Source organism: Tachyglossus aculeatus, chromosome X5, assembly GCF_015852505.1.
Source record: "Tachyglossus aculeatus isolate mTacAcu1 chromosome X5, mTacAcu1.pri, whole genome shotgun sequence".
NCBI classification, from domain to species: Eukaryota; Metazoa; Chordata; class Mammalia; order Monotremata; family Tachyglossidae; genus Tachyglossus; species Tachyglossus aculeatus.
This window is the reverse complement of record NC_052097.1, coordinates 14,008,709-14,034,240: the sequence shown is the minus strand read 5'-3', so window position 1 is coordinate 14,034,240 and position 25,532 is coordinate 14,008,709. Positions and strand designations below refer to the sequence as shown.

At 47.5% G+C, this 25,532-nt stretch overlaps 1 protein-coding gene and 2 non-coding genes across 3 annotated transcripts in view; all 3 read left to right on the top strand.

Annotated features, from left to right (window-relative positions):
- The window catches only part of LOC119947677 (sodium/hydrogen exchanger 9B2-like), a 55,046-nt gene extending 52,866 nt beyond the window's left edge, over positions 1-2,180 (top strand). Inside the window, 2 exon segments of the mRNA XM_038769280.1 lie at positions 1,338-1,581; positions 2,101-2,180. Of these exon segments, the coding sequence (XP_038625208.1) occupies positions 1,338-1,565 (228 nt within the window). The 3' untranslated portion in view covers positions 1,566-1,581; positions 2,101-2,180.
- A 4,641-nt stretch (positions 2,181-6,821) lies between these two features.
- Positions 6,822-6,959, top strand: LOC119947776. Its single transcript, XR_005456572.1, has one exon. It is a non-coding gene; the product is annotated as a small nucleolar RNA SNORA7 (small nucleolar RNA).
- Positions 6,960-9,426: 2,467 nt separating this feature from the next.
- On the top strand, positions 9,427-9,533 carry LOC119947783. Its single transcript, XR_005456579.1, has one exon. It is a non-coding gene; the product is annotated as a U6 spliceosomal RNA (small nuclear RNA).
- The last annotated feature ends 15,999 nt before the right edge of the window (positions 9,534-25,532 follow it).

The following is a 25,532-nucleotide window of genomic DNA, read 5'->3' as shown; positions in this document are numbered from 1 at the left end:
TCCTTCTACGGCCCAGCCCGCGACCTCCGCTCCTCCACCGCTAATCTCCTCACTGTACCTCGTTCTCCCCTGTCCCGCTGTCGACCCCCGGCCCACGTCATCCCCCGGGCCTGGAATGCCCTCTCTTTGCCCCTCCGCCAAGCTAGCTCTCTTCCTCCCTTCAAGGCCCTGCTGAGAGCTCACCTCCTCCAGGAGGCCTTCCCAGACTGAGCCCCTTCCTTCCTCTCCCCCTCGTCCCCCTCTCCATCCCCCCATCTTACCTCCTTCCCTTCCCCACAGCGCCTGTATATATGTATATATGGTTGTACATATTTATTACTCTATTTATTTATTTATTTATTTATTTTACTTGTACATTTCTATCCTATTTATTTTATTTTGTTGGTATGTTTGGTTCTGTTCTCTGTCTCCCCCTTTTAGACTGTGAGCCCACTGTTGGGTAGGGACTGTCTCTATGTGTTGCCAATTTGTACTTCCCAAGCGCTTAGTACAGTGCTCTGCACATAGTAAGCGCTCAATAAATACGATTGATTGATTGATTGATTGATTGATTCTGCTTGAGGCGGAGGTGGATGGGCATCCACTGGAGGTTTTTGAGGAGTGGGGAAACCTGGACTGGGTGTTTTTGTATAAAAATGATCCAGGCAGCAGAGTGAAGTATGGACCGGAGTGGGGAGAGCTAGGAGGCAGGGAAAACAGGAAAGAGACTGGTGCAGTAAAAATAATAATAATAATAATAATATTTGTTAAGCGCTTACTATGTGCAAAGCACTGTTCGAAGCGCTGGGGAGGTTACAAGGTGATCAGGTTGTCCCCCGGGGGCTCGCGGTTTTAATCTCCATTTTACAGATGAGGTATCTGAGGTCCAGAGCAGTGAAGTGACTTGCCCAAAGTCACACAGCTGACAATTGGCAGAACTGGGATTTGAACCCATGAACTCTGACTCCAAAGCCCGGGCTCTTTCCAGGGATAGGATAAATGCTTGGATTAACATGGTAGCAATTTGGAGGGAGAGGAAAGGGCATTTTTAGCGATGTTGTGAAGATCGAACCAACAAGATATGGTGGCATTTAATATGTGTCGAATGAGAGAGAGAAGAGTCAAGTGTAACGCCAGTTTTTGTGGAGCGAAGGGGGCGGAAACCAGATTAGAGTGGATCAGAGAGAGAATCGTAGGAGAGGAAGTGGAGATGGTGAATGTAGACAACTCACTCAAGGAATTTGGAGAGTTAGGATATGGACAATTCACTTTACAAATATCATCAGTTGATTGGTAGTGACCACATCTTCTAACTACCCTATTTTCTTTCTGCCCAACCCCCCGCCCCACAACTTTAGGCGGTATTAGGTCCCCTGGCTTTAGAGACAGCCCGAGCCAATAACAAGAGCCTGCTGAAAGAACCTGCCACAACCGTGATGACCATAGCATTCCTGGCCATCCTGATTACAGCTCCCAACGGCGCCCTGCTTATTGGTCTACTTGGCCCCAAATTGCTGAAGAAAAATGAAAAAAATCCGAGCGAAGAGAACGTTGAAGAAGGAGAACTGCCTTTGGAAGGACACTAGAGAGAGAAAAGAGACGGTAAGCTAGGGTTGCAGGGGTGGGGATTGTGAGTCGGCTAATCAGGTTTTTAAAGGAAAAGTTGAAGCAGGCAACCATTAGCTTTGAATGCAGTAGACAAAAGGCTTCAGGATTTCCGCTCTGCTTATCTCGTTTTTCCTAATAGTTCAACCAGGGCCATTGCCCTCACCTGTGATGAAAAAAGCTGGCACTGCAGGAATCCATCACAGCTAAACAAGGCCTGGGAGGGCCACTCACAGAAATAAGTGGATAATCCTGTGAAGGATCCAAACCCAAGGAGGATCATTAAGGTGGTCCAAAGGTCTCTTATTAGGAAGACAACTCAAAATAGGAAATAAACGTCAGATGAATGTCAGAAAACCATTTCAAAAATAAAAAGGATTATGGCATATCCCCAAGGGAAGGGGTCAAAGTGCCCGTCTCTTTAACCTAATTAGTTTAGAAGAACATCACAGAGCCAAGATGAGGGTAGGCCCCACTGCTTTTTCCTCCTAAGTGTGTCTTTCTGTTCTCCCTTAGTTTGGCCACAGCAAACTAAGATGAGTATGAGGGCGATAACAGCATCCCCTGGGCCCCATCAAGACCAACAGAGCCTGGGCGGTGGGACTCCGATGACCCCGACGATCTCTTTCTACCAAGATGCTCCCGCGGATGTCGGCAGGGAATGCTCAAGGGACAGAGTACCTGACATTCCCTGAAAGAAATGATATAGCAGCTGTGGTTTCCTTGTTGTATTTTTACTATTCTATGCACATATGCAAATGATAACCCAAATAAAAAACAAACCACCAAACCAAAAAACCCTCGAGATTCATATGGTTTTGAGGTTGTCCCAGAAAAAAAAAAAAAGGAAACTTTGGCTTTGAGGTCTTGGCTTGAATAGGCTACGTGAACTGGAGATCTTAGATAGCTTTGGGAGATCTATTAGGTAAGACTAGAGACGGGACACTGTGGTAAATTTGCAATTCAAACCACTTCACTTGGAAAGCTAGTGTAGGAGCTGCCTACTGTTCAGAGAAGGAAACGATGTAGTCGTCTCTAAATATGTCTGCTGATTTGGATGAAATTGCCAAGCGTTAGAGAAGCACGGGGTATAAAACGAACATTTGTGTAGTGTGCGGCCTCAAAGAAGGTGCCCATTCCTTGTCTGATCAGTTCCTTTCGTAAAGATGTCACAAAACGTGTACATGCTTTTCTGTCACGTACCCAGGGAACACTAGCCATCTCAACTATTTTAGCACTAGCCTTTTTCCTTTATTGTACAACTATGTGCAGATATTTTACATAGTATAGCTTAAGTTATATGGGCTTCGTCCCCACACCAGCACATTATTAAACAGTGTTTAAAGAGTTCTTGTCCATCTCGCTGCCCCTATTCAAGTTGAACTAGTTCCTGAAAAGGGAAGAGATCCACACCTGAATCCTAAAAGCTTAACCAGTATTTACATAGTGGTTTACTTTAGAGAAGCAGCATGGCTCAATGGAAAGAGCATGGGCTTTGGAGTCAGGGGTCATGAGTTCAAACCCCGGCTCCGCCAATTGTCAGCTGTGTGACTTTGGGAAAGTCACTTAACTTCTCTGAACCTTAGTTCCCTCATCTGTAAAATGGGGATTAAGACTGTGAGCCCCCGTGGGACAAACTGATCACCTTGTAACCTCCCCAGTGCTTAGAACAGTGCTTTGCACATAGTAAGTGCTTAACAAATGCCATCATTATTATTATAGTGTACCTACCCCCAGATGTCTGTTGTATTCAAAGATTTTGCTGTTCAAAACGTTTTTACAAGTACATGGGGTATTTTCCTTCCTTGTTTGAACATTTAAAATGGAAATCCACTTTCTCTGAAATTCTGTTTTTCCCAACCTTACATTGAATTACTTGTGCATTTGCATATGTATTTATCAATCAATCAATCAATCAATCGTATTTATTGAGCGCTTACTGTGTGCAGAGCACTGTACTAAGTGCTTGGGAAGTACAAGTTGGCAACATATAGAGACAGTCCCTACCCAACAGTGGGCTCACAGTCTAAAAGGGGGAGACAGTGAACAAAACCAAACATACTAACAAAATCAAATAGAATAGATCAATCAATTAATCAATCAATCAATCAATCGTATTTATTGAGCGCTTACTATGTGCAGAGCACTGTACTAAGCGCTTGGAAAGTACAAGTTGGCAACATATAGAGACAGTCCCTACCCAACAGTGGGCTCACAGTCTAAAAGGGGGAGACAGAGAACAAAACCAAACGTACTAACAAAATAAAATAAATAGAAAAGATATGTACAAGTAAAATAAGTAAATAGAGTAATAAATATGTACAAATATATATATACATATATACAGGTGCTGTGGGGAAGGGAAGGAGGTAAGACGGTGGGGATGGAGAGGGGGAAGAGGGGGAGAGGAAGGAAGGGGCTCAGTCTGGGAAGGCCTCCTGGAGGAGGTGAGCTCTCAGTAGGGCCTTGAAGGGAGGAAGAGAGCTACCTTGGCGGATGGGCAGAGGGAGGCCATTCCAGGCCCGGGGGAGGACGTGGGCCGGGGGTCGATGGCGGGACAGGCGAGAACGAGGTACGATGAGGAGATTAGTGGCAGAGGAGTGGAGGGTGTGGGGTGGGCTGGAGAAGGAGAGAAGGGAGGTGAGGTAGGAGGGGGCGAGGTGATGGAGAGCCTTGAAGCCGAGGGTGAGGAGTTTCTGCCTGATGCGCAGATCGATTGGTAGCCACTGGAGATTTTTGAGGAGGGGAGTAACATGCCCAGAGCGTTTCTGGACAAAGACAATCTGGGCAGCAGCGTGAAGTATGGATTGAAGTGGGGAGAGACATGAGGATGGGAGATCGGAGAGAAGGCTGATACAGTAGTCCAGATGGGATAGGATGAGAGCTTGAACAAGAAGGGTAGCGGTTTGGATGGAGAGGAAAGGGTGGATCTTGGCAATGTTGCGGAGCTGAGACCGGCAGGTTGTGGTGACGGCTTGGATGTGAGGGGTGAATGAGAGAGCGGAGTCAAGGATGACACCAAGGTTGCGGGCTTGTGAGACGGGAAGGATGGTAGTGCCGTCAACAGAGATGGGAAAGTCAGGGAGAGGGCAGGGTTTGGGAGGGAAGACAAGGAGTTCAGTCTTCGACATGTTGAGTTTTAGGTGGCGGGCAGACATCCAGATGCAGATGTCCTGAAGGCAGGAGGAGATGCGGCCTGGAGAGAGGGGGAGAGAGCAGGGGCAGAGATGGAGATCTGGGTGTCATCAGCGTAGAGATGATAGTTGAAGCCGTGGGAGCGAATGAGGTCACCAAGGGAGTGAGTGTAGATCGAGAACAGAAGGGGACCAAGCACTGAACCTTGGGGAATCCCCACAGTAAGGGGATGGGAGGGGGAGGAGGAGCCCGCAAAAGAGACTGAGAATGAATGACCGGAGAGATAAGAGGAGAACCAGGAGAGGACGGAGTGTGTGAAGTCAAGGTCGGATAGCATATTGAGGAGAAGGGGGTGGTCCACAGTGTCGAAGGCAGCTGAGAGGTCGAGGAGGATTAGGATAGAGCATGAGCCATTGGATTTGGCAAGCAGGAGGTCATTGGTGACCTTTGAGAGGGCAGTTTCCGTGGAATGTAGGGGACGGAAGCCAAACTGGAAGGGGTGGAGGAGAGAGTTGGTGCCGAGGAATTCGAGGCAGCGCGTGTAGACAACTCGTTCAAGGAGTTTGGAAAGGAATGGTAGGATGGATATCGGGCGATATCTAGAAGGTGAGGTGGGGTCAAGAGAGGGTTTTTTTAGGATGGGAGAGACAAGAGCATGTTTGAAGGCAGAGGGGAAGGAACCAGTGGAGAGTGAGCAGTTGAAGATGGAGGTTAAGGAGGGGAGAAGGGACGGAGCGAGAGATTTCATGAGATGAGAGGGAATGGGGTCAGAAGCACAGGTGGCCGGAGTAGCACTTGAGAGGAGGGAGGAGAGCTCCTCTGAGGATACCGTTGGGAAGGATGGGAGAGTAGCAGAGAGTGTTGAGAGACGGGGGGTTGGAGAAGGCGGGGGAGTGACTTTGGGGAGGTCGGACCTGATGGATTTAATTTTGTTAATGAAGTAGGAGGCCAGATCGTTGCGGGTGAGGGAAGGAAGGAGGAACCGGGGGCCTGAGAAGGGAGTTGAATGTATGGAAGAGCTGGTGGGGGTGATGGACACGGGTGCCAATAAGGGAGGAGAAATAGTTTTGTCTGGCAGAGGAGAGGGCTGAGTTAAGGCAGGAAAGGATAAACTTAAAGTGAACGAGGTTGGCATGGTGTTTAGACTTTCGCCAGCAGCGTTCGGCAGCTCGAACATAAGAGCGAAGGAGGTGGACAGTGGCAGTGATCCAGGGCTGTGGGTTAGTGGTACGAGAGCGGCGAAGGGAATGTTAATTGAAGTAATTGCTTGTAAAATAAATGGAAGATTTTTATTTCTTACAGTGCGAATTTACCATGTTCTTTGTGTCCACTCTATTTTAGGTAATAGGTGACAATTATGACCTTCATTCTCATTTTAGCATAGCATCTTAAGAAAATGAAATGTGAAGCATTAGTGTTCTATTTATCCTTATCCCTATGCAGTATCAAAAAATGTTCAACGGACAAAGACACAACATTGTTGACTGCAGGAAATTTCTTCTGAAGATCTATAACTTAGTGTAATGAGATACCATGGTGATTGCTTGTTCCCATGAATCCTTTTTGGAATTGTTAAAAGTCATTTTGGAAAGTTATCTTTTCCCAAGTTCTCATAATAATAATAATAATAACAATGATGGCATTTATTAAGTGCTTACTCTGTGCAAAGCACTGTTCTAAGCACTGGGGAGGTTACAAGGTGATCAGGTTGTCCCATGGGGGGGCTCACAGTCTTAATCCCCATTTTACAGATGAGGTGACTGAAGCACGGAGAAGTTAAGTGACTTGCCCAGAGTCACACAGCTGACTGGCGGAGCTGGGATTTGAACCCCTGACCCCTGACTCCAAAGCCTGTGCTCTTTCCATTGAGCCACGCTGCTTCCCCATGTTATTCTATTCCTAGTATAGCAAAAGAGTGTAGTACATCTTATTCAATCAATGGTATTTATTGAGCACTTACTGTATGCCGAGCACTGTACTAAGCATTTGGGAGAGTACATTACAACAGAGTTGGTAGACGTGATCCCTGTCCCCAAAGAGCTTAGATTCTAGAGGGGGAAACAGGCATCGATATAACTAAATAAATCCTAAGATTGGGAGTACACCGTCTCGAGTCGCTCCTGGAGAGTTTCCAGTCCTCTACCAGTCTCGACTACGGGAGGGAGAGCCAAGCAGAGGCCTACCCATTCCATTCCTAGCTTGGGCAGTGGCTAGTGAGTGGACGGCCATCTGCTACAAGTCAAAGCTCACCCGTGCTGGGCAGTAGCGGGATGGGAGAGAGTCGAGGGTGGAGACTCAAGTTTACTCTGCGGAAGGCGACAGTGGTAAACCGCTTCCGCATTTTTCCCAAGAAAACTCTGTGGATCCACTACCAGAACGATTGCAGATGGACAGCGGGGCGTTCTGGGAGAGATGTGTCCGTGGTGTCGCCATGGGTTGGAAACGATTTGATGGCGGAAGGCAAGACAAGATTGGCAATAGGGCTATGGATATAAACCAAAGCACTGAAAATGAAAACTGTATTTTTCACACGATCTGAAACAGAAAAACTGTTGTAACACCCCAACCCAAATTGAGCAGAGTCTGCCAATTTATTGTATTCTATTTATTTTGTTAATGATGTGCATCTAGCTTTATTTCTATTTGTTCTGACGACTTGACACCTGTCTGTATGTTTTGTTTTGTTGTCTGTCTCCCCCTTCTAGACAGTGAGCCCGTTGTTGGGTATGGACCGTCTCCATATGTTGTCAACTTGTACTTCCCAAGCACTTAGTACAGTGCTCTACACATAGTACAATAAATACGACTGAAGTAATGAATGAATGAATGCCAGCCACACCGGAGTTATATTCTGGAATCGTAAGCTTCTAGGCAAATTTTCCAGCCCATTTCAGGTGCCCTGACATCAACACATCTGATTCCTAAAGAGAATTTCTGGTTTTTCTCTCACCATTGTCCTCCACCTCACCACCATCATCAAAGAATTCCATCCTCCTTCACATCTCGCGGAAAAATTACTCAGCGATTAGACAGTGCCCGGCACATAGTAAGCGCTCAACAAATACCAGCATCATCATCTGTAGATATTATCTGTAGAAGCAGCGTGGCTCAGTGGAAAGAGCCCGGGCTTGGGAGTCAGAGGTCATGGGTTCTAATCCCGGCTCCGCCACTTGTCAGCTGTGTCACTTTGGGCAAGTCACTTCATTTCTCTGGGCCTCAGCTGCCTCATCTGGAAAATGGGGATTAAGATTGTGAGCCCCACGTGGGACAACCTGATCATCTTGTATCCTCCCCAGCGCTTAGAACAGTGCTTTGCACATAGTAAGCGCTTAACAAATGCCATTATTGTTATTATTATTATCTTCAAAGTGCTACTAAAATCCCATCTCCTCCAGGAGGCCTTCCTTGACTAAACTCTCACCTCCCCACTTTATTTCCTCCCTACTCCTTACCGCCTAAGCACTTAGATACATCATTTAAGGTCACGTATCCTCCAAGTGACCTCCCCTAATTAAGCCCTCTTCCCCCCCCCCCCCCCCCCCCCCCCCCCCCCCCCCAGCACCCTCTCCCTTCTGCTTCGTCTACGCACTTGGATCTTTGACCTCTGGGCATTTGGTATTCGCCCGACCCATGCCCACCGCATTTATTCATTCATTCATTCAATCGTATTTATTGAGCACTTACTGTGGGCAGAGCACTGTACTAAGCACTTGGGAAGTCCAAGTCGCTACCCAACAACGGGCTCACAGTCTACAAGGGGGAGACAGACAACAAAACAAAACATGTGGACAGGTGTCAAAATTGTCAGAACATGCCTCCAAATTATATATTAGACATTATTTATTTAGCCTGTAGGTTGGTTGTGGGCAGAGAACACATCTACCATTTAGCAGAGAAGCAGCGTGGTTCAATGGAAAGAGCCCGGGCTTGGGAGTCAGAGGTCATGGGTTCGAATCCCGACTCCACCACTTCTCAGCTGGGAGACCTTGGGCAAGTCACTTAACTTCTCTGTGCCTCAGTTACCATATCTGTACAATGGAGATTAAGACTGTGAGACCCCCCGGGACAATCTGATCAACTTGTAACCTCCCCAGCGCTTAGGAAAGTGCTTAATAAATACCATTGTTATTATTATTATTATTATTATTATTATTATTATTATTATTATTATTATCTACCAACTCTGTTGTATTGTACTCTCCCAGGCACTTAATACTATGCACGGAGTAAGTGCTCAATAAATACCATTGATTGATTGACAGGTACTTAGCCCATTCCAACTTCCCACAGCACTAATGCGCGTATCTTTATTCTCAGTCGCTTCCTCTTCCTAGAATTTACTTGAATGTCTCTCTCCTCTGATAGATTGGGAGCTCCAGGAGGATGGAATTCCAGCAGGAGGGGACGAAGGAGTAAGAGACTATGAGCCCATTGTTGGATAGGGGCCGTCTCTAGATGTTGCCGACTTGTACCTCCCAAGTGCTTAGTACAGTGCTCTGCACACAGTAAGCGCTCAAGAAATACGATTGAAAGAATGAATGAAATTAGATTTAGCAAATCTACAAGGGTAGAGGAGAAAGTACAGGCTGGGAGTCAGAGAACCTGGATTCTAATCCTGGCTCCACCACTCGTCTGCTGTGTCACCTTGGGCAAGTCACAAGTTCTCTGTGACTCAGTTACTTCATCTGTAAAATGGGAATGGAATATGTGCTCGCTTCGGCAGCGCATTTACTAAAATGGGAACGATACAGAGAAGATTAGCATGGCCCCTGCGCCAGGATGACAGGTAAATTCGTGAAGCGTTCCATATTTTTCCAGGAGGCCTTCGTGGACTGAGCCACCCCTTTTTTCCTCTCTTCCTCCCCCTCCCCTCCTCATCACCCCCCCAACCCTACCCCCTTCCTCTCCCCACAGCACTTGTGTATATTTGTACATATTTCTCTATTTATTTTATTAATGATGTGTATGTAGCTATAATTCTATTTATTCTGATGGTAGACACCTGTCTACTTGTTTTGTGTTGTTGTCTGTCTCCCCCTTCTAGACCGTGAGCCCGTTGTTGGGTAGGGACCGTCTCTCTGTGTTGCCGATTTGTACTTCCCAAGAGCTTAGTACAGTGCTGTGCACACAGTGCGCACTCAATAAATACGACTGAGCTAATATGTATAAATATAACCTTTGTGCTTAGAATCTCTCAATCAATTAATCAATCAGTAGTATTTATTAAGCACTTATTGTGTGCAGGGTAATCATCATCATCATCATCATCAATCGTATTTATTGAGCGCTTACTGTGTGCAGAGCACTGTACTAAGCGCTTGGGAAGTACAAGTTGGCAACAAATAGAGACAGTCCCTACCCAACAGTGGGCTCACAGTCTAAAAGGGGGAGACAGAGAACAAAATCAAGCATACTAACAAAATAAAATAGAATAGATATGTACAAGTAAAATAAATAAATAAGTAGAGTAACAAATATGTACAAACATATATACATATATACAGGTGTGTGTGTATATATATATGTATATATATATATGTACAGGTATATATATACAGGTGTATATATACAAGTGTATAATAATAATGATGATGGCATTTGTCAAGCACTTACTATGTGCAAAGCACCGTTCTAAGCGCTGGGGGAGATACAAGGTGATCAGGTTGTACCACATGGGGCTCACAGTCTTAATCCCCATTTTACAGATGAGGTACCTGAGGCTCAGAGAAGTGACTTGCCCAAAGTCACACAGCAGACATGTGGGGGAGCCGGGATTAGAACCCATGACCTCTGATTCCCAAGCCTGGGCTCTTTCCACTGAGCCACGCTGCTTCTCAGAGGGTACCGCCCACAAGGAGCTTACAGTCTAGAGCGGGAGACAGAGACATTCATAGAAATCAATAATTTATAATATATAACTTATAGCTATGTATATAAGTGCTATGAGACTGAGGTGAATACCAAGTGTCCAAAGGTCACAGATCCAAGTGCACAGACAATGGGGAAGGGAGAGGGAGCTGGAAAAGAAGGCTTAATTGGGGAAGGGCAACCTTAGATAACCTTCTTATCCGACTATCTGGAGGGTAAGAGCTCTTCCCCTTCTTTCTGCGTCTTAAATGCTGCTCTCCACTGTTCTAAGGTGAAATCATTTTGGCTATTTTGTGACTGTGCTCTTACTCATAATAATAATAATAACAATAATAATAATAATAATGGCATTTGTTAAGCACTTACTATTTGCAAAGCACTGTTCTAAGCGCTGGGGAGGATACAAGGTGATCAGGTTGTCCCAAGTGGGGCTCACACTCTTAATCCCCATTTTACAGATGAGGGAACTGAGGTATAGAGAAGTTAAGTGACTTGCCCAAAATCACACAGCTGACAAGTGGCGGAGTCAGGATTTGAACCCGTGACTTCTGACTCCCAAGCCCGGGCTCTTTCCACTGAGCCACGCTGCTTCTCTTTGCTCTTTGAGGGCAGGGAACATGTCAGTTGACTATTCTGAACTGCCCGGGCGCTTAGTACAGTGCCCCACACCAAATGGGTGCTACCACTAGACTGTATGCTCCTTCTGACGGCCTAATGAGAAGCAGCGTGGCTCTGTGGAAAGAGCCCAGGCTTTGGAGTCAGAGGTCCTGGGTTCTAATTCCGACTCTGCCCCTTGTCAGCTGTGTGACCTTGGGCAAGTCACTTCACTTCTCTGGGCCTCAGTTACCTCATCTGTAAAAGGGGGGTGAAGACCGTGAGCCCCCCGTGGGACAACCTGATCACCTTGTAACCTCCCCAGCACTTAGAACAGTGCTTTGCACATAGTAAATGCTTAATAAATGCCACTAAAAAAAGAAGATGGGTTAAACGGACTGATTTCTACCACTGAGAAGGGAGTAAGTGCTTCATATTGCTTTTTAGGCCACTAGTTGCATTTCATTCTCTACACATATGACAGTGGTCTCCAGAGGGATTATTGACTCCCCAAATCTACATCTCTGCCCCTGCTCTCTCTCCCTCCCTTCAGGCTCGTGTCTCCTCCTGCCTTTAAGACATCTCCATCTGGATGTCTGCCCGCCATCTAAAACTCAATATGTCCAAGACTGAACTCCTTGTCTTCCCTCCCAAACCCTGCCTTCTCTCTGACTTTCCCATCACTGTTGACGGCACTACCATCCTTCCTGTCTCACAAGCCCGCAACCTTGGTGTCATCCTCGACTCCGCTCTCTCGTTCACCCCTCACATCCGATCCGTCACCAAAACCTGCCGGTCTCAGCTCCTCAACGTCACCAAGATCCGCCCTTTCCTCTCCATCCAAACCGCTACCCTGCTCATTCAAGCTCTCATCCTATCCCGACTAGATTACTGCATCAGCCTCCTCTCCGATCTCCCATCCTCCTGTCTCTCCCCACTTCAATCTATATTTCATGCTGCTGCCCGGATCATGTGTGCAGAAACGGTCTGGGCATATTACTCCCCTCCTCAAAAATCTCCAGTAGCTACCAATCAACCTACGCATCAGGCAAAAACTCCTCACCCTGGGCTTCAAGGCTGTCCATCCATCACCTCACCCCCTCCTCCCTCACCTCCCTTCTCTCCTTCTCCAGCCCAGCTCGCACCCTCCGCTCCTCTGCCTCTAATCTCCTCACCGTTAGGCCTCGTTCTCGCCCGTCCCGTCGTCGACCCCCGGCCCACGTCACCCCCGGGCCTGGAATGCCCCTCCACCAAGCTAGCTCTCTCCCTCCCTTCAAAGCCCTACTGAGAGCTCACCTCCTCCAGGAGGCCTTCCCAGACTGAGCCGCCTCCTCAAAATGGACTTCAAGCAAAACTGGAGCCCAGCTCTGGAGCAAGAGGGAAATAGTTACCCCATAGAACGGGCAAACAAATTCCAAAAAGCAGAGTGCACTTCATGTTCTAAAATACATTTTAAAATACAGCAGTTCAGACAGAATCATGGAAAGCAGCATGGCCCAGTGGCAAACGCGCAGGCATGAGAATCGGGGGACCTGGGTTCTAATCCCGGTTTCACCGCTTGCTGTTGTGTGACCCTGGCCAATGAAGTCGCTTCACTTTGTGCCTCAGTTTCCTGTCTGTAAAATGAGATTCAATAGCTGTTTTCCCTCCTCCTTGGACTCTGAGCCCCACATGGGACAGGGACTATGCCCAACCTGATTACCTTGTATCTAATCCCGTGCTTGGCACATAGTAAGCACTTATTAAATACCACAGTTATTATCATTGCTATCCGGTACAAATACTCCAATAGGTCGACTGAACCCATTCACATAAATTTCCTGGAGGGCATTCTAATTTAAATTCTGAGCGGCAAAGAGTTTTGAACCTCCAGCAAAGCTCCCTGCTTTTAGGCCTCTCACGAAACTATAAAATGTGTTTCTTCAGCACTGGAATCAGCCATATTTATTGAGCACTTACCGTGCGCAGGGCGCTGTACTAAACGCTTGGGAGAGTACACATTTCCTGCCCACAACAAGCTTACACTCTAGAGGATGTCACCAGGGACAGAAAAATGTATTTTACTCATTCCTTTCGTTACCGGGTTCGGAAGATTTCACTTTTTACCTTAACATTATTTCCAGGGGTTTAGTTTTAAATGCAGGAACTTCCAGCCTAATGGATATGTACAGCAACAAATAGCTAACTACATAATGAAAATATTTAAGCAGCATGACTTAGTGGAAAGAACACGGGCTTGGGAGTCAGAGGACGTGAGTTCTAATGCCCATTCTGCCACTTGTCTGCTGTGTGACCTTGGGCAAGTCACTTAACTTCTGTGGGCCTCATTTACCTCATCTGAAAACGGGGATTAAAACTGTGAGCCCCACGTGGGACATCCTGATTACTCTGTATCTACCCCAGCGATTAGTGCTTGGCACACAGTGAGCTCGTAACAAATATTATTATTATTTTGGGCAGGGAACATGTATACCAACTCTGTTATATCGAACTATCCCAAGAGCTTAGAACAGTGCTCTGCACACAGTAAGTGCACAATAAATACCAATAATAATAATAATGCTATTTGTTAAGGGCTTACTATTCTAAGCGCTGGGGTAGATAACAGGTAATCATGTTGTCCCACGTGGGGCTCAGTCTTAAACCCCATTTTCCAGATGAGGTAACTGAGGCACAGAGAAATTAAGTGGCTTGCCCAAGGTCACACAGCAGACAAGTGGCAGAACTGGGATTAGAACCCACATCCTCCGACTCCCAAGCCCGTGCTCTTTCCACTAAGCCACATCGCTTACTGCTACTACCATTATTCATTCAATCATATTTATTAACAATAATAATAATAATGATGGCATTTGTTAAGCGCTTACTATGTGCAAAGCCCTGTTCTATGCGCTGGGGGGGATACGAGGTGATCAGGTTGTCCCATGTGGGGCTCCCAGTCTAATCCCCATTTTCCAGATGAGGTAACTGAGGTACAGAGAAGTGAAGTGACTTGCCCAAAGTCACCCAGCTGACAAGTGGCGGAGCTGGGATCTGAACCCATGACCTCTGACTCCCAAGCCCGGGCTCTTTCCACTGAGCCATGCTACTGAGCACTTACTGTATGTAAAGCACTGTACTAAGCACTTGGGAGAGTAAAATATAATGACAACCAAATAACACTCCCTGCCCACAACAAGCTCCCAGTCTAGCGGGAGAGACAGACAGTAAAATAAATAAATTACAGATATGTGCATAAGTGGTGTGGGGCTGGGAGGGAGGATGAATAAAGGGAGCAAGTCAGGGCGACCCAGAAGGGAGCGGAAGAAAAGGAAAAGAGGGCTTAATTAGCAAAGGCCTCTGCTAATTAAGCCCTCTTAATCCCAGTTCTGCCACTTGTCTGCTGTGTGACTTTGGGCAAGCCACTTAACTTCTCTGTGCCTCAGTTACCTCATCTGGAAAATGAGGTTTAAGACTGTGAGCCCCACGTGGGACAACCTGACTACCTGATATCTACCCCAGCACTTAGAATAGTAAGCGCTTAACAAATAGCATTATTATTATTGGTATTTATTGTGCATTTACTGTGTGCAGAGCACTGTTCTAAGCTCTTGGGAGAATTCAATATAACAGAGTTGGTACACATGTTCCCTGCCCAAAATAATAATAGCATTTGTTACGAGCTTACTGTGTACCAAGTACTAATCGCTGGGGTAGATACAGAGTAATCAGGTTGTCCCACGTGGGGCTCACAGTTTTAATCCCCGTTTTACAGATGAGGTAAATGAGGCCCAGAGAAGTTAAGTGACTTGCCCAAGGTCACACAGCAGACAAGTGGCAGAACAGGCATTAGAACCCATGTCCTCCGAGTAAGAGTAATTGTCTGTCAGATAGGAAGAGGGAAGGGCGTTCCAAGCCAGAGGCAGGATGTGGGCGAGAGGTCGGCGGCGAGATAGGGGAGATGGAAGGACGTGCGGGCCGGGTCGTAAGTCGGAGAGTAGTGAGGTGACATAAGTGGGGCCCTGGCGATTGACTACTTTACAGCTGTAAGGAGGTTCTGTTTGATAGCTGGGCAACCACTGGAGGTTCATAAGGAGGGGGGAAACACGACCTGACCATTGTTGTAGAAAAATGATCCAAGCAACAGAGCGAACTACGGACTAGAGTGGGGAGAGACGGGAGGCAGGGAGATCAGGAAGGAGGCTGATTCGTGCATTCATTCATTCATTCATTCATTCATTCAATCGTATTTATTGTGCACTTATTATGTACAGAACCCTAAGAAGCAGCGTGGCTCAGTGGAAAGAGCCTGGGCTTTGGAGTCAGAGATCGTGGGTTCGAATCCTGGCCCTGCCACTTGGGGCAAGTCACTTCCCTTCTCTGTGCCTCAGTTCCCTCATCTGCAAAATGGGGATGAAGTCTGTGAGCCCCACGTGGGACAACCTGATCGCCTTGTATCCCCCGCCAGCGCTTAGAACAGGGCTTTGCACATAGTAAGCGCTTAGCGAATGTCATTATTATTATTATTTGGGAGAGTACAGTACAACAATTAGACACATTCCCCACCCACAATGAGCTTGCATTCTAGCACGGGGGAGACAGACATTAAAATAAATCAATAATAATGTCAGCAAGGAGGCTGATGCAGTACTCCAGGTGGGACAGGATGAGTGATTGCATTAACATGGTAGCAGTTTGGATGGTGAGGAAAGAGCGGATTTTACCGATGTTGTGAAGGTGGGACAGACGGGTTTAAGTGATGGATTGAATATGTGGGTTGAATGAGAGGGCAGAGTCAAGGATAACGCCAAGGTTACTGGCCTGTGAGACAGGAAGGATGGTGGTGCCGTCTACAGTGATGGGAAAGTTACGAAGAGGACAGGGTTTGGTGGGAAGATAAGGAGCTCTGTCTTGGACATATTAAGCTGGAGGTGATGGGAGGACATCTTGAAGGCAACAGGAGATTCGAGACTAAAGAGATGGAGAGAGATCAGGGCTGGAGACTCAGGTAGCACCCTCTTAGAGATGGTAGTGAATGAGTTCTCCAAGGGAGCGGGTGAAAATGGAGAATAGCAGCAGACCCAGAAATGAACTTCGAGGGACCCCCAAAGTAGAGGAGGAAGAGGCCGCAAAAGAGATTGAGAACAAATGGCCGGAGAGACAAGAGGAGAACCAGGAGATGGTAGTGTCAGTGAAGCCAAGGTTGGATAATGTTTCCAGGAGAAGGGGATGGTCGACAGAGTTGAAGGCAGCTGAGAAGTCGAGGAGGATTAAGGTGGAGTAATAATAATAATAATAATGGCATTTATTAAGCGCTTCCTATGTGCAAAGCACTGTTCTAAATACTGGGGAGTTTACAAGGTGATCAGGTTGTCCCACATGGGGCTCACAGTCTTAATCCCCATTTTACAGATGAGGTAACTGAGGCCCAGAGAAGTTAAGTGACTTTGCCAAAGTCACACAGCTGACAAGTGGCGGAGCCGGGATTTGAACCCATGACCTCTGGCTCCAAAGCCCGGGCTCTTTCCACTGAGCCACGCTGCTTCCCCAAATAGGCACTCAGTAAATACGATTGATTTTTTTAATAGCATTTATTAAGCGCTTACTGTGTGCAAAGCACTGTTCTAGGCGCTGGGGAGGTTACAAGGTGATCAGGTTGTCCCGGGGGGGGCTCACAGTCTTCATACCCATTTTACAGATGAGGCAACTGAGGCACAGAGAAGTGAAGTGACTTACCCAAAGTCACACAGCTGACAATTGGCGGAGCTGGGATTTGAACCCATGACCTCTGACTCCAAAGCCCGGGCTCTTTCCACTGAGCCACGCTGCTTCATAGACTGCTGATACAGTAATCGAGGTGGCATCTGAAAAGTGCTTGGATTTAACGTGGTAACGGTCTGGATGGGCAGGAAACGATGGATTTTAGCAATGTTGTGGAAGTTTAACCAACAGGATTTAGTGACGGATTGAATACGGGGGTGAAAGAGAGAGGTAATGTGGCTTAGTGGATAGAGCACGGGCCTGGGATTCAGAAGGCCAGGAGTTCTAATCCCAGCTCTGCCACTTGTCTGCTGTGTGTCTTTGGGCAAGCCACTTAACTTCTCTGTGCCTCAGTTCCCTCAACTGGAAAATGGGGATTAAGGCTGTGAACCTTATATGGGACGGGGATTGTGTCCAACCCGATCTGTATCTATTCCAGAGCTTAGAACAGTGCCTGGCACATAGTAAGTGCTTAATACCCTAATAATAATCATAATGATGATGATAGTTATTATTATTATTATAATGCCAAGGTTACAGGCTTGTGAGACAGGAAGGATGGTGATGCCGTCTTCCTTTATGGGAAAGTCCCGGGGAGGACAGGATTTGGGTGGGAAGAAAAGGAGTTCTGTTTTAGAAATGTTAAATTTGAGGTGACGGCATTGTTGTCTGTCTCCCCCTTCTAGACTGTGAGCCCGTTGTTGGGTAGGGACCGTCTCTGTATGCTGCCAATTTGTACTTCCCAAGCGCTTAGTACGGTGCTCTGCACACAGTAAGCGCTCAATAAATACGGCTGAATGAATGAATGAATGAATAGATGGAGAATAGAAGGGGACCCAGGGCTGAACCCTGAGGGACCCCCACAGTGAGGGGGTGGGAGGCAGAAGAGGCGTTCCCAAAAGAGACGGAGAATGAACAGCCAGAGAGGTAAGAGAAGAACCAGGAGAGGACGGTGTCAGTGAACCCGGAGTTGGATAATGTCTCCAGGAGAAGGGAGTGGTCCGGAGGCAGCAGAGAGGCTGAGGAAGATTAGGAAGGAGTAGAGGCCATTGGGTTTGGCAAGAAGGAGGTCATCGGTGACCTTTGAAAGGGCAGTTTCTGTGGGGTGAAGGGGACGGGAGCCAGATTGGAGGCGGTCCACGAGAGAACTGGAGGAGAGGAATTTGCGACAGCATGCGTAGACAGCTCACTCGAGGAGTTTGGAGAGGAATGGTAGGAGGGAAGTTTTTTTAGGATAGGAGAGACACGGACATTTTTGAAAGCAGCGGGAAGAAGCCATTGGAAAGCAAACAGCTGAAGATGTCGGTTAGGGAGGGAAGATGGGAGGGAGCAAGTTACCCTTCCTTTTTAGTTAATCTATTTCTTTAACCTGAAGACAACCCCCCCGCCTTAGTCCCTTACTCTTCTAAGTCACTGCCCCACCCAATCCTGAATAATAATAATAATAAAGTTGGTATTTGTTAAGCGCTTACTATGTGCCAAGCACTGTTCTAAGCGCTGGGGGAGATACAAGGTAATCAGGTTGCCCTACATGGGGCTCACGGCCTTCATTCCCATTTTACAGATGAGAGAACTGAGGCCCAGAGAACTGAAGTGACTTGCCCAAGGTCACACACGGAACCGGAATTAGAACCCATGACCTCTGGCTCCCCAGCCCGTGCTTTTTCCCCTGAGAATCAGTTTTATTTAATGAGCACTTACTGTGTGCAGGGCACCTGGGAGTAGATTTGGCAGAGCCGGGGATAGAAGCCAATTCCTTCTAACTCTCAGGCCTGCCCCGATAGATTTGGGAGTCATGATCCCTATACCTGCTCAGCTTTTATTATTTTTCCTCCCAAGAACATCTTTTTATTATTTTTAAATCAATCAATGGTATTTATTAAGCACTTGCTGTGTGCCAAGCACTGTACAATACAATGTACATATCTGTAATTTTTCACTTATATTAATGCCTGTCTCTCCCTTTAGACTGTAAGCTGGTTGTGGGCAGGGAGTATATCTGTTTATTGTTATATTTTAATAATACTTATGGTATTTGTTAAGCGCTTACTATGTGCCAAGCACCGTTCTAAGCGCTGGATTTTACTCTTCCAAGCGTTGAGTACAGTAAACACTCAATAAATACAATTGAGTGAATACAGCCCCTTAACAGATTGTTGGGTACCCTAAAACTTTACGTCTCAAAGTACCCCAACAAATCAGAAAAGTCCTGAGGTGATTTCAGAAGGGTTTTGAAGATGCGGAGAGCAGCGATCTGCCTGGTGTGAAAGAGGAGAGAGTTCCAGGGCAAGGGGAAGGTCATGAGGAAGTGGGCGACAACAAAAAAACCAAGACGGCGGCACAGTGAGAGAAATGAAGAGTACGAGCTGAAGTGTCATGATAATAATGATGGCATTTATTAACTGCTTACTATGTGCAAAGTACTGTTCTAAGCGCTGGAGAGGTTACAAGGTCATCAGGTTGTCCCATGGTGGGGCTCACAGTCTTAATCCCCATTTTACAGATGAGGGAACTGAGGCCCAGAGAAGTTAAGTGACTTGCCCAAAGTCTCAAAGTCATGAGAGAGAAGTGAGGATAAGTAGCGTGTGGAGAGCTAGTGAGTGCTTTGAAGCCCATGCTCAGTAGTTTCTGCTTGACGTGAAGAGGAATTTCATTCATTCATTCAGTCGCATTTATTGAGCGCTTACTGTGTGCAGAGCACTGTACTAAGCGCTTGGGGAGTACAAGTCGGCAACATCTAGAGACGGTCCCTACCCAACAGCGGGCTCACAGTCTAGAAGGGGGAGACGGACAACAAAACAAAACCTGTGGTCGGGTGACAAGTCATCATAATAAATAGAAGTAAAGCTAGATGCACATCACTGACAAAATAAATAGAAAAGTAAATACGTACAAGTAGAATAAGTAGAGTAAAAAAAAAAAAAAATGGATAGCCATTGGAGGATTTTGAGCAGTCCGAGGTGCGTTATTCTCGAAAGGCGGGGAGCGATGTGTTTAAAAGTTGCATGGCTTGGTGGAAAGAGCACGGGCCTGAGAGTTAGAAGGGATTGGCTTCTATCCCCGCCTCTGCCACTTGTCTGCTGTATGACCTTGGGCAAGTCACTTCACTTCTTTGTGCCTCAGTTATCTAATCCGTAAAAATGGGGATGAAGCCCCTGAAACCGACATGGAACAGGAAGTGTGTCCAACCTGATTATCTCCACGGTGTAAGCGGATAGAGATGGGCCTGGGAATCAAAAGGTTCTGATTCCGGCCCCGCCACTTTGTCTGCTGTGTGACCTTGGGCAAGTCACGTCACTTCTCTGGGCCTCAGTTACCTCGACTGTAAAATGGGGATTAAGACTGAGTCCCACGTGGGGCAGGGACTGTATCCAGCCCAGTTTGCTTGTAATAATAATAATGATGATGATGATGGCATTTATTAAGTGCTTACTATGTGCAAAGCACTGTTCTAAGTGCTGGGGAGGTTACAAGGTGATCAGGTTGTCCCACGGGGGGCTCACAGTCTTCACCCCCATTTTACAGATGAGGTCATTGAGGCCCAGAGAAGTGAAGTGACTTGCCCAAAGTCACACAGCCGACAAGTGGCGGAGCCGGGATTTGAACCCCTGACCTCGGACTCCAAAGCCCGGGCTCTTTCCACTGAGCCACGCTGCTTCTCTCTGCTTTCTTTCTTTGGACGCATATGCGTCTAAACTCATACCGTGCTACACGTGCTTTTCCCTTGCTCTTTTGAGGGCTTTCAAAGCCCCACTTTGGAAATCCAGGTCAGATCTTGCTGCAAGAAAATACCTTAGTCCCCGTGCGAACTGTCATTGTTTCTCACCTAGAGCGATCTGAGCCGAGATCTCCCAGCTTTTCGGAGCCCCGGATACCGCGTGACTTGCTTGCTCTATCCGCCCCAGCGCTCGGTACAGTGCCTGGAACATAGTAAACACTTAACAAACGCCATAATTATTATCATCATCGATTCCAGTGCTTAGTACGGTGCCTGACGCATATTAAACACTTAAATACTATTTTTTTTAAAACGAGGTGGAAGTAGTGATTCCTCCCTGGCTGTGAGCCTCTCGTGGATGCCCTCAGCCATGCCCGTGTGAACCAGTTGCCTCTTTGCCCAGAAGCTGGCTGGCTGAGCCCGTAGGAGCCACCGATTGCACCCAAAGCCGGCGTGGGGCCCCACCAGGGCTGCTGCCTGCCAGACTGCTTTCATTTTCATTTCATTTCATTTCTCTAGACCGTGAGCCCGTTTCTAGACGGTGAGCCCGTTGTTGGGTAGGGGCCGTTTCTATATGATGCCAACTTGTACTTCCCAAACGCTTAGTGCAGTGCTCTGCACACAGTAAGCGCCCAATAAATACGACTGAATGAATGAATGGATTTTCACCACCGAATTCCCTCCGCAAGCCACATTTCACTTGCCCCTGCTTTAGAGCGATGGAACTGGTTCTTGGGCCTCCTCACACATCCATTCCGACCGTTCACACGAGTGCAAGGGTTTTTTCTCTCCTCGACTGCTCCCCTTCTGAATCGTCTCCACGGCGCACCGTCAAAATAGGAATGTTAGTTTTATTTTGGCATCTCGTCTGGTACTAAATTAGAGTTTCCTGGAAAGAAGATCAAAAGATCCCGTGCTGCTTTTGTCACAATTAGAGGGGCAATTTGGCCAGCAAACCGATCCAACACGACTGCATTTGCCTAGGGGATGAGTCATTAGGCTTCAGCCTAAACCAAAGGTCTACAGGGAGGAGGGAGTGGCTCACCGCCCAGGTGACTCTGACGGGGCCCTTCCACTGACATCGCATCCGGCTTCTGGGGCAAGGCCATCGGTGACTCCCCAGGCCACTTGTGACATCGAGTGACAGAACAGGATCGCCGGGAGTCGGGCCCTGGAATGCGGGACCATCCTCCCGTGAATCCCCTAAGCTACCTGGATGACGGATGAGAACAAAACCAAAAGCAGCAGCATCGAACGCAGAAGACAATGGCGTCGAGGAACCTGAGAGCAGAATAATAATGATAATAATAATAATGGCAATTATTAAGCGCTTACTATGTGCAAAGCACCGTTCTAAGCGCTGGGGAGGTTACAAGGTGATCAGTTTGTCCCACGGGGGGCTCACAGTCTTCATCCCCATTTGACAGATGAGGTCACTGAGGCCCAGAGAAGTGAAGTGACTTGCCCAAAGTCACCCAGCTGACAATCGGCAGAGCTGGGATTTGAACCCATGACCTCTGACTCCAAAGCCCGGGCTCTTTCCACTGAGCCCCGCTGCTTTTCAGGGGACCAAATGATAATAATAATTATGATAATGACGGTTTTTTGTTAAGCGCTTCCTATGTGCCAAGCTAAATTCCTAGCTTCCGTTTTGACTTTTGGAACTCTTCTGAGCCACCCGGACACAGAGCTGGGGATTTGAAAAGGCATTTCAGTTCATCATCATCATCATCAATCGCATTTATTGAGCACTTACTGTGTGCAGAGCACTGTACTAAGCGCTTGGGAAGTACAAGTTGGCAACATATAGAGACGGTCCCTACCCAACAGTGGGCTCACAGTCTAAAAGGGTTCCTTCTATAAGCACCTCTGAGCTAGCTGGATGTTAGAAGGCAGCCTCTGCTAGATCACAAGATCCCTCATGAAGTAGACAATGAGCTTTCTTTTAAGGAGAGAGAGAGAGAGAGAGAGACAAGCAATAACCTGCTTATAGTGGGGGAATTCTGGGAATGACAGGGAAAGAGAGAAGGAGCTAAATCAGGCGCTGGTTTAAACTGGCTTCCCACAGACCTATTAACAAATTAAGTTGCAGAATGCAAACGCATTTTAGTGAGTCACCCCATGAGACATTGAACTCCAAGCTGCCTTGTAATGCTCTTGGCGCAATGCAATTTGCTTTAATTACCTGCCTGAATCGTTAATAGCTCAAACCACCTCAGCATTTTATTTACAGGGTGTTTATGTAACGATAACGTGCCTTCACTCAGGAAGGCAAGGAGCGATTCTTGGGGTTAGCCCCTCCAAGAAGCAGCCCTGATCTGTAGTCATTACGTGACGTAATGAGGCCTGTGGTGGCTCAGAGGGAAAGTAACAGCCTTGAAAGGTTGGAGGCCTGGGTTCTAATCCCCCCTCTGGTATGAGAGTTGAAAAAAGATTGTAAATACCTAGGAGGGTTTAGAATAGATCACCTAAGAGTGCTGAGATAAAATTTTTAAGCGCTTAGTACAGTGCTCTGCACATAGTAAGCGCTCAATAAATACGATTGATGATGACGTAACGAGGAGGAGGGCTGAGTTCTCTGAAGCTTCTGGACACCCAGGTCATGGGTTTCAACAGCCAAGACCTATGCTATGTTGCATCAACAATTTATGACAGGAAAATGACCTATGTCTCGGGGTCAAGAGGATAGAATCGCGATGAATGTTCTCCGGAAGGAAATGGGAGCATTGTTGGTAATGACTGCGCATCGCAATGCTTCGTAATTAATAGTGGTATTCATTAAGCACTTACTTGGGGCCAAGGGCTGTACTAGGCACTGGGGATGATGCAAGATAATCAGGCCTGTCGCGGCCCCTGTCCTACGTGGGGCGCACAGTCTCAGTAGGAGGGAGAACAACTATTTCATCCCCAGTTTACAGATGAGGAAACTAAGGCACAGAGAAGTTAAGCATCTTGCCCAACTGACGGAGCCAGGAATAGACCCCGGGTCCTCTGACTCCGAGGCTTTACTGAGCGCTCACCTCTTCCAGGAGGCCTTCCCAGGCTGAGCCCCCTCTTTTTCCTCTCCTCCCCTCCCCATCGCCCCCCTCTCTCTGCCCTACCTCCTTCCCCTCCCCGCAGCGCTTGTATATATTTGTATATATTTATTACTCTATTTTATTGATGATGTGCATATAGCTATAATTCTATTTATTCTGACGGTTTTGACACCTGTCTACATGTTTTGTTCTGTTGTCCGTCTCCCCCTATTAATAATAATAATAATAATGGCTTTTATTAAGCGCTTACTATGTGCAAAGCACCATTCTAAGCGCTGGGGGGGAATACAAGGCGATCAGGTCGTCCCACGTGGGACTCACAGTCTTCATCCCCATTTTCCAGATGAGGTAACTGAGGCCCAGAGAAGTGAAGTGACTTGCCCAAAGTCACCCAGCTGACAACCGGGATTTGAACCCACGACCTCTGACTCCAAAGCCCCGGCTCTTTCCGCTGAGCCACGCCGCCTCTCTGCTTCTAGACTGTGAGCCCGTTGTTGGGTAGGGACCGTCTCTGTACGTTGCCGACTTGTACTTCCCAAGCGTTTAGTACAGTGCTCTGCACACAGTAAGCGCTCAGTAAATACAACTGAATGAATCCCACTTGCCAATGGTCCGCCCAGCGTCTAGTTCATGAAACAAACGGACGGTAGCCCTCCTGCCGCGGGCGACCACAGCTCGCCCAATGATTTTCATCAGTGCTGACTTTGGCTGCTTCCATTTCCAGCTGTTTCTAGTGGATTGCCACAAGACCTAGGGGATTCTCCTTTGTTTGCAAAGGCCAGGGCCCCCCGGCGTGGGATCCAGACCTGAAATCCCAAGATCCTTCCCCAAGGGAGCTCTTCTCCGCACCACGACCCAAACCCAACAGGGACCAGCTGGGAGGGAAGAAGCGGCGTGGCTCGGTGGGAAGACCACGGACTCTGGAGTCGGAGGTCATGGGTTCAAATCCCGGCTCCGCCACCTGTCAGCTATGTGACTTGGAGCAAGTCACTTAACCCCTCTGGGCCTCGGTTCCCTCGTCTGTAAAACGGGGATGAAGACTGTGAGCCCCACGCAGGACAACCTGATCACCTTGTAGCCTCCCCAGCGCTCAGAGCGGTGCTTCGCACATAGTAAGCGCTTAATAAATGCCATCATTATTATTATTAAGAAGCGGGAGCAGGGAGACCCGTGGGAGAGGCGCGATTTCCCCACGGGAATCAATCAATCAATCAATCAATCAATCAATCGTATTTATTGAGCGCTTACTATGTGCAGAGCACTGTACTAAGCGCTTGGGAAGTACAAATTGGCATCACATAGAGACAGTCCCTACCCAACAGTGGGCTCACAGTCTAAAAGGGGGAGACAGAGAACAGAACCAAACATACCAACAAAATAAAATAAGTAGGATAGAAATGTACAAGTAAAATAAATAAATAAATAAATAAATAGAGTAATAAATATGTACAACCATATATACATATATACAGGTGCTGTGGGGAAGGGAAGGAGGTAAGATGGGGGGATGGAGAGGGGGACGAGGGGGAGAGGAAAGAAGGGGCTCAGTCTGGGAAGGCCTCCTGGAGGAGGTGAGCTCTCAGCAGGGCCTTGAAGGGAGGAAGAGAGCTAGCTTGGCAGATGGGCAGAGGGAGGGCATTCCGGGCCCAGGGAATGATGTGGGCCGGGGGTCTATGGCGGGACAGGTGAGAGCGAGGTACAGTGAGGAGATTAGTGGTGGAGGAGCGGAGGGTGCGGGCTGGGCAGTAGAAGGAGAGAAGGGAGGTGAGGTAGGAGGGGGCGAGGTGATGGCCAGCCTTGAAGCCCAGGGTGAGGAGTTTCTGCCTGATGCGCAGATTGATCGGTAGCCATTGGAG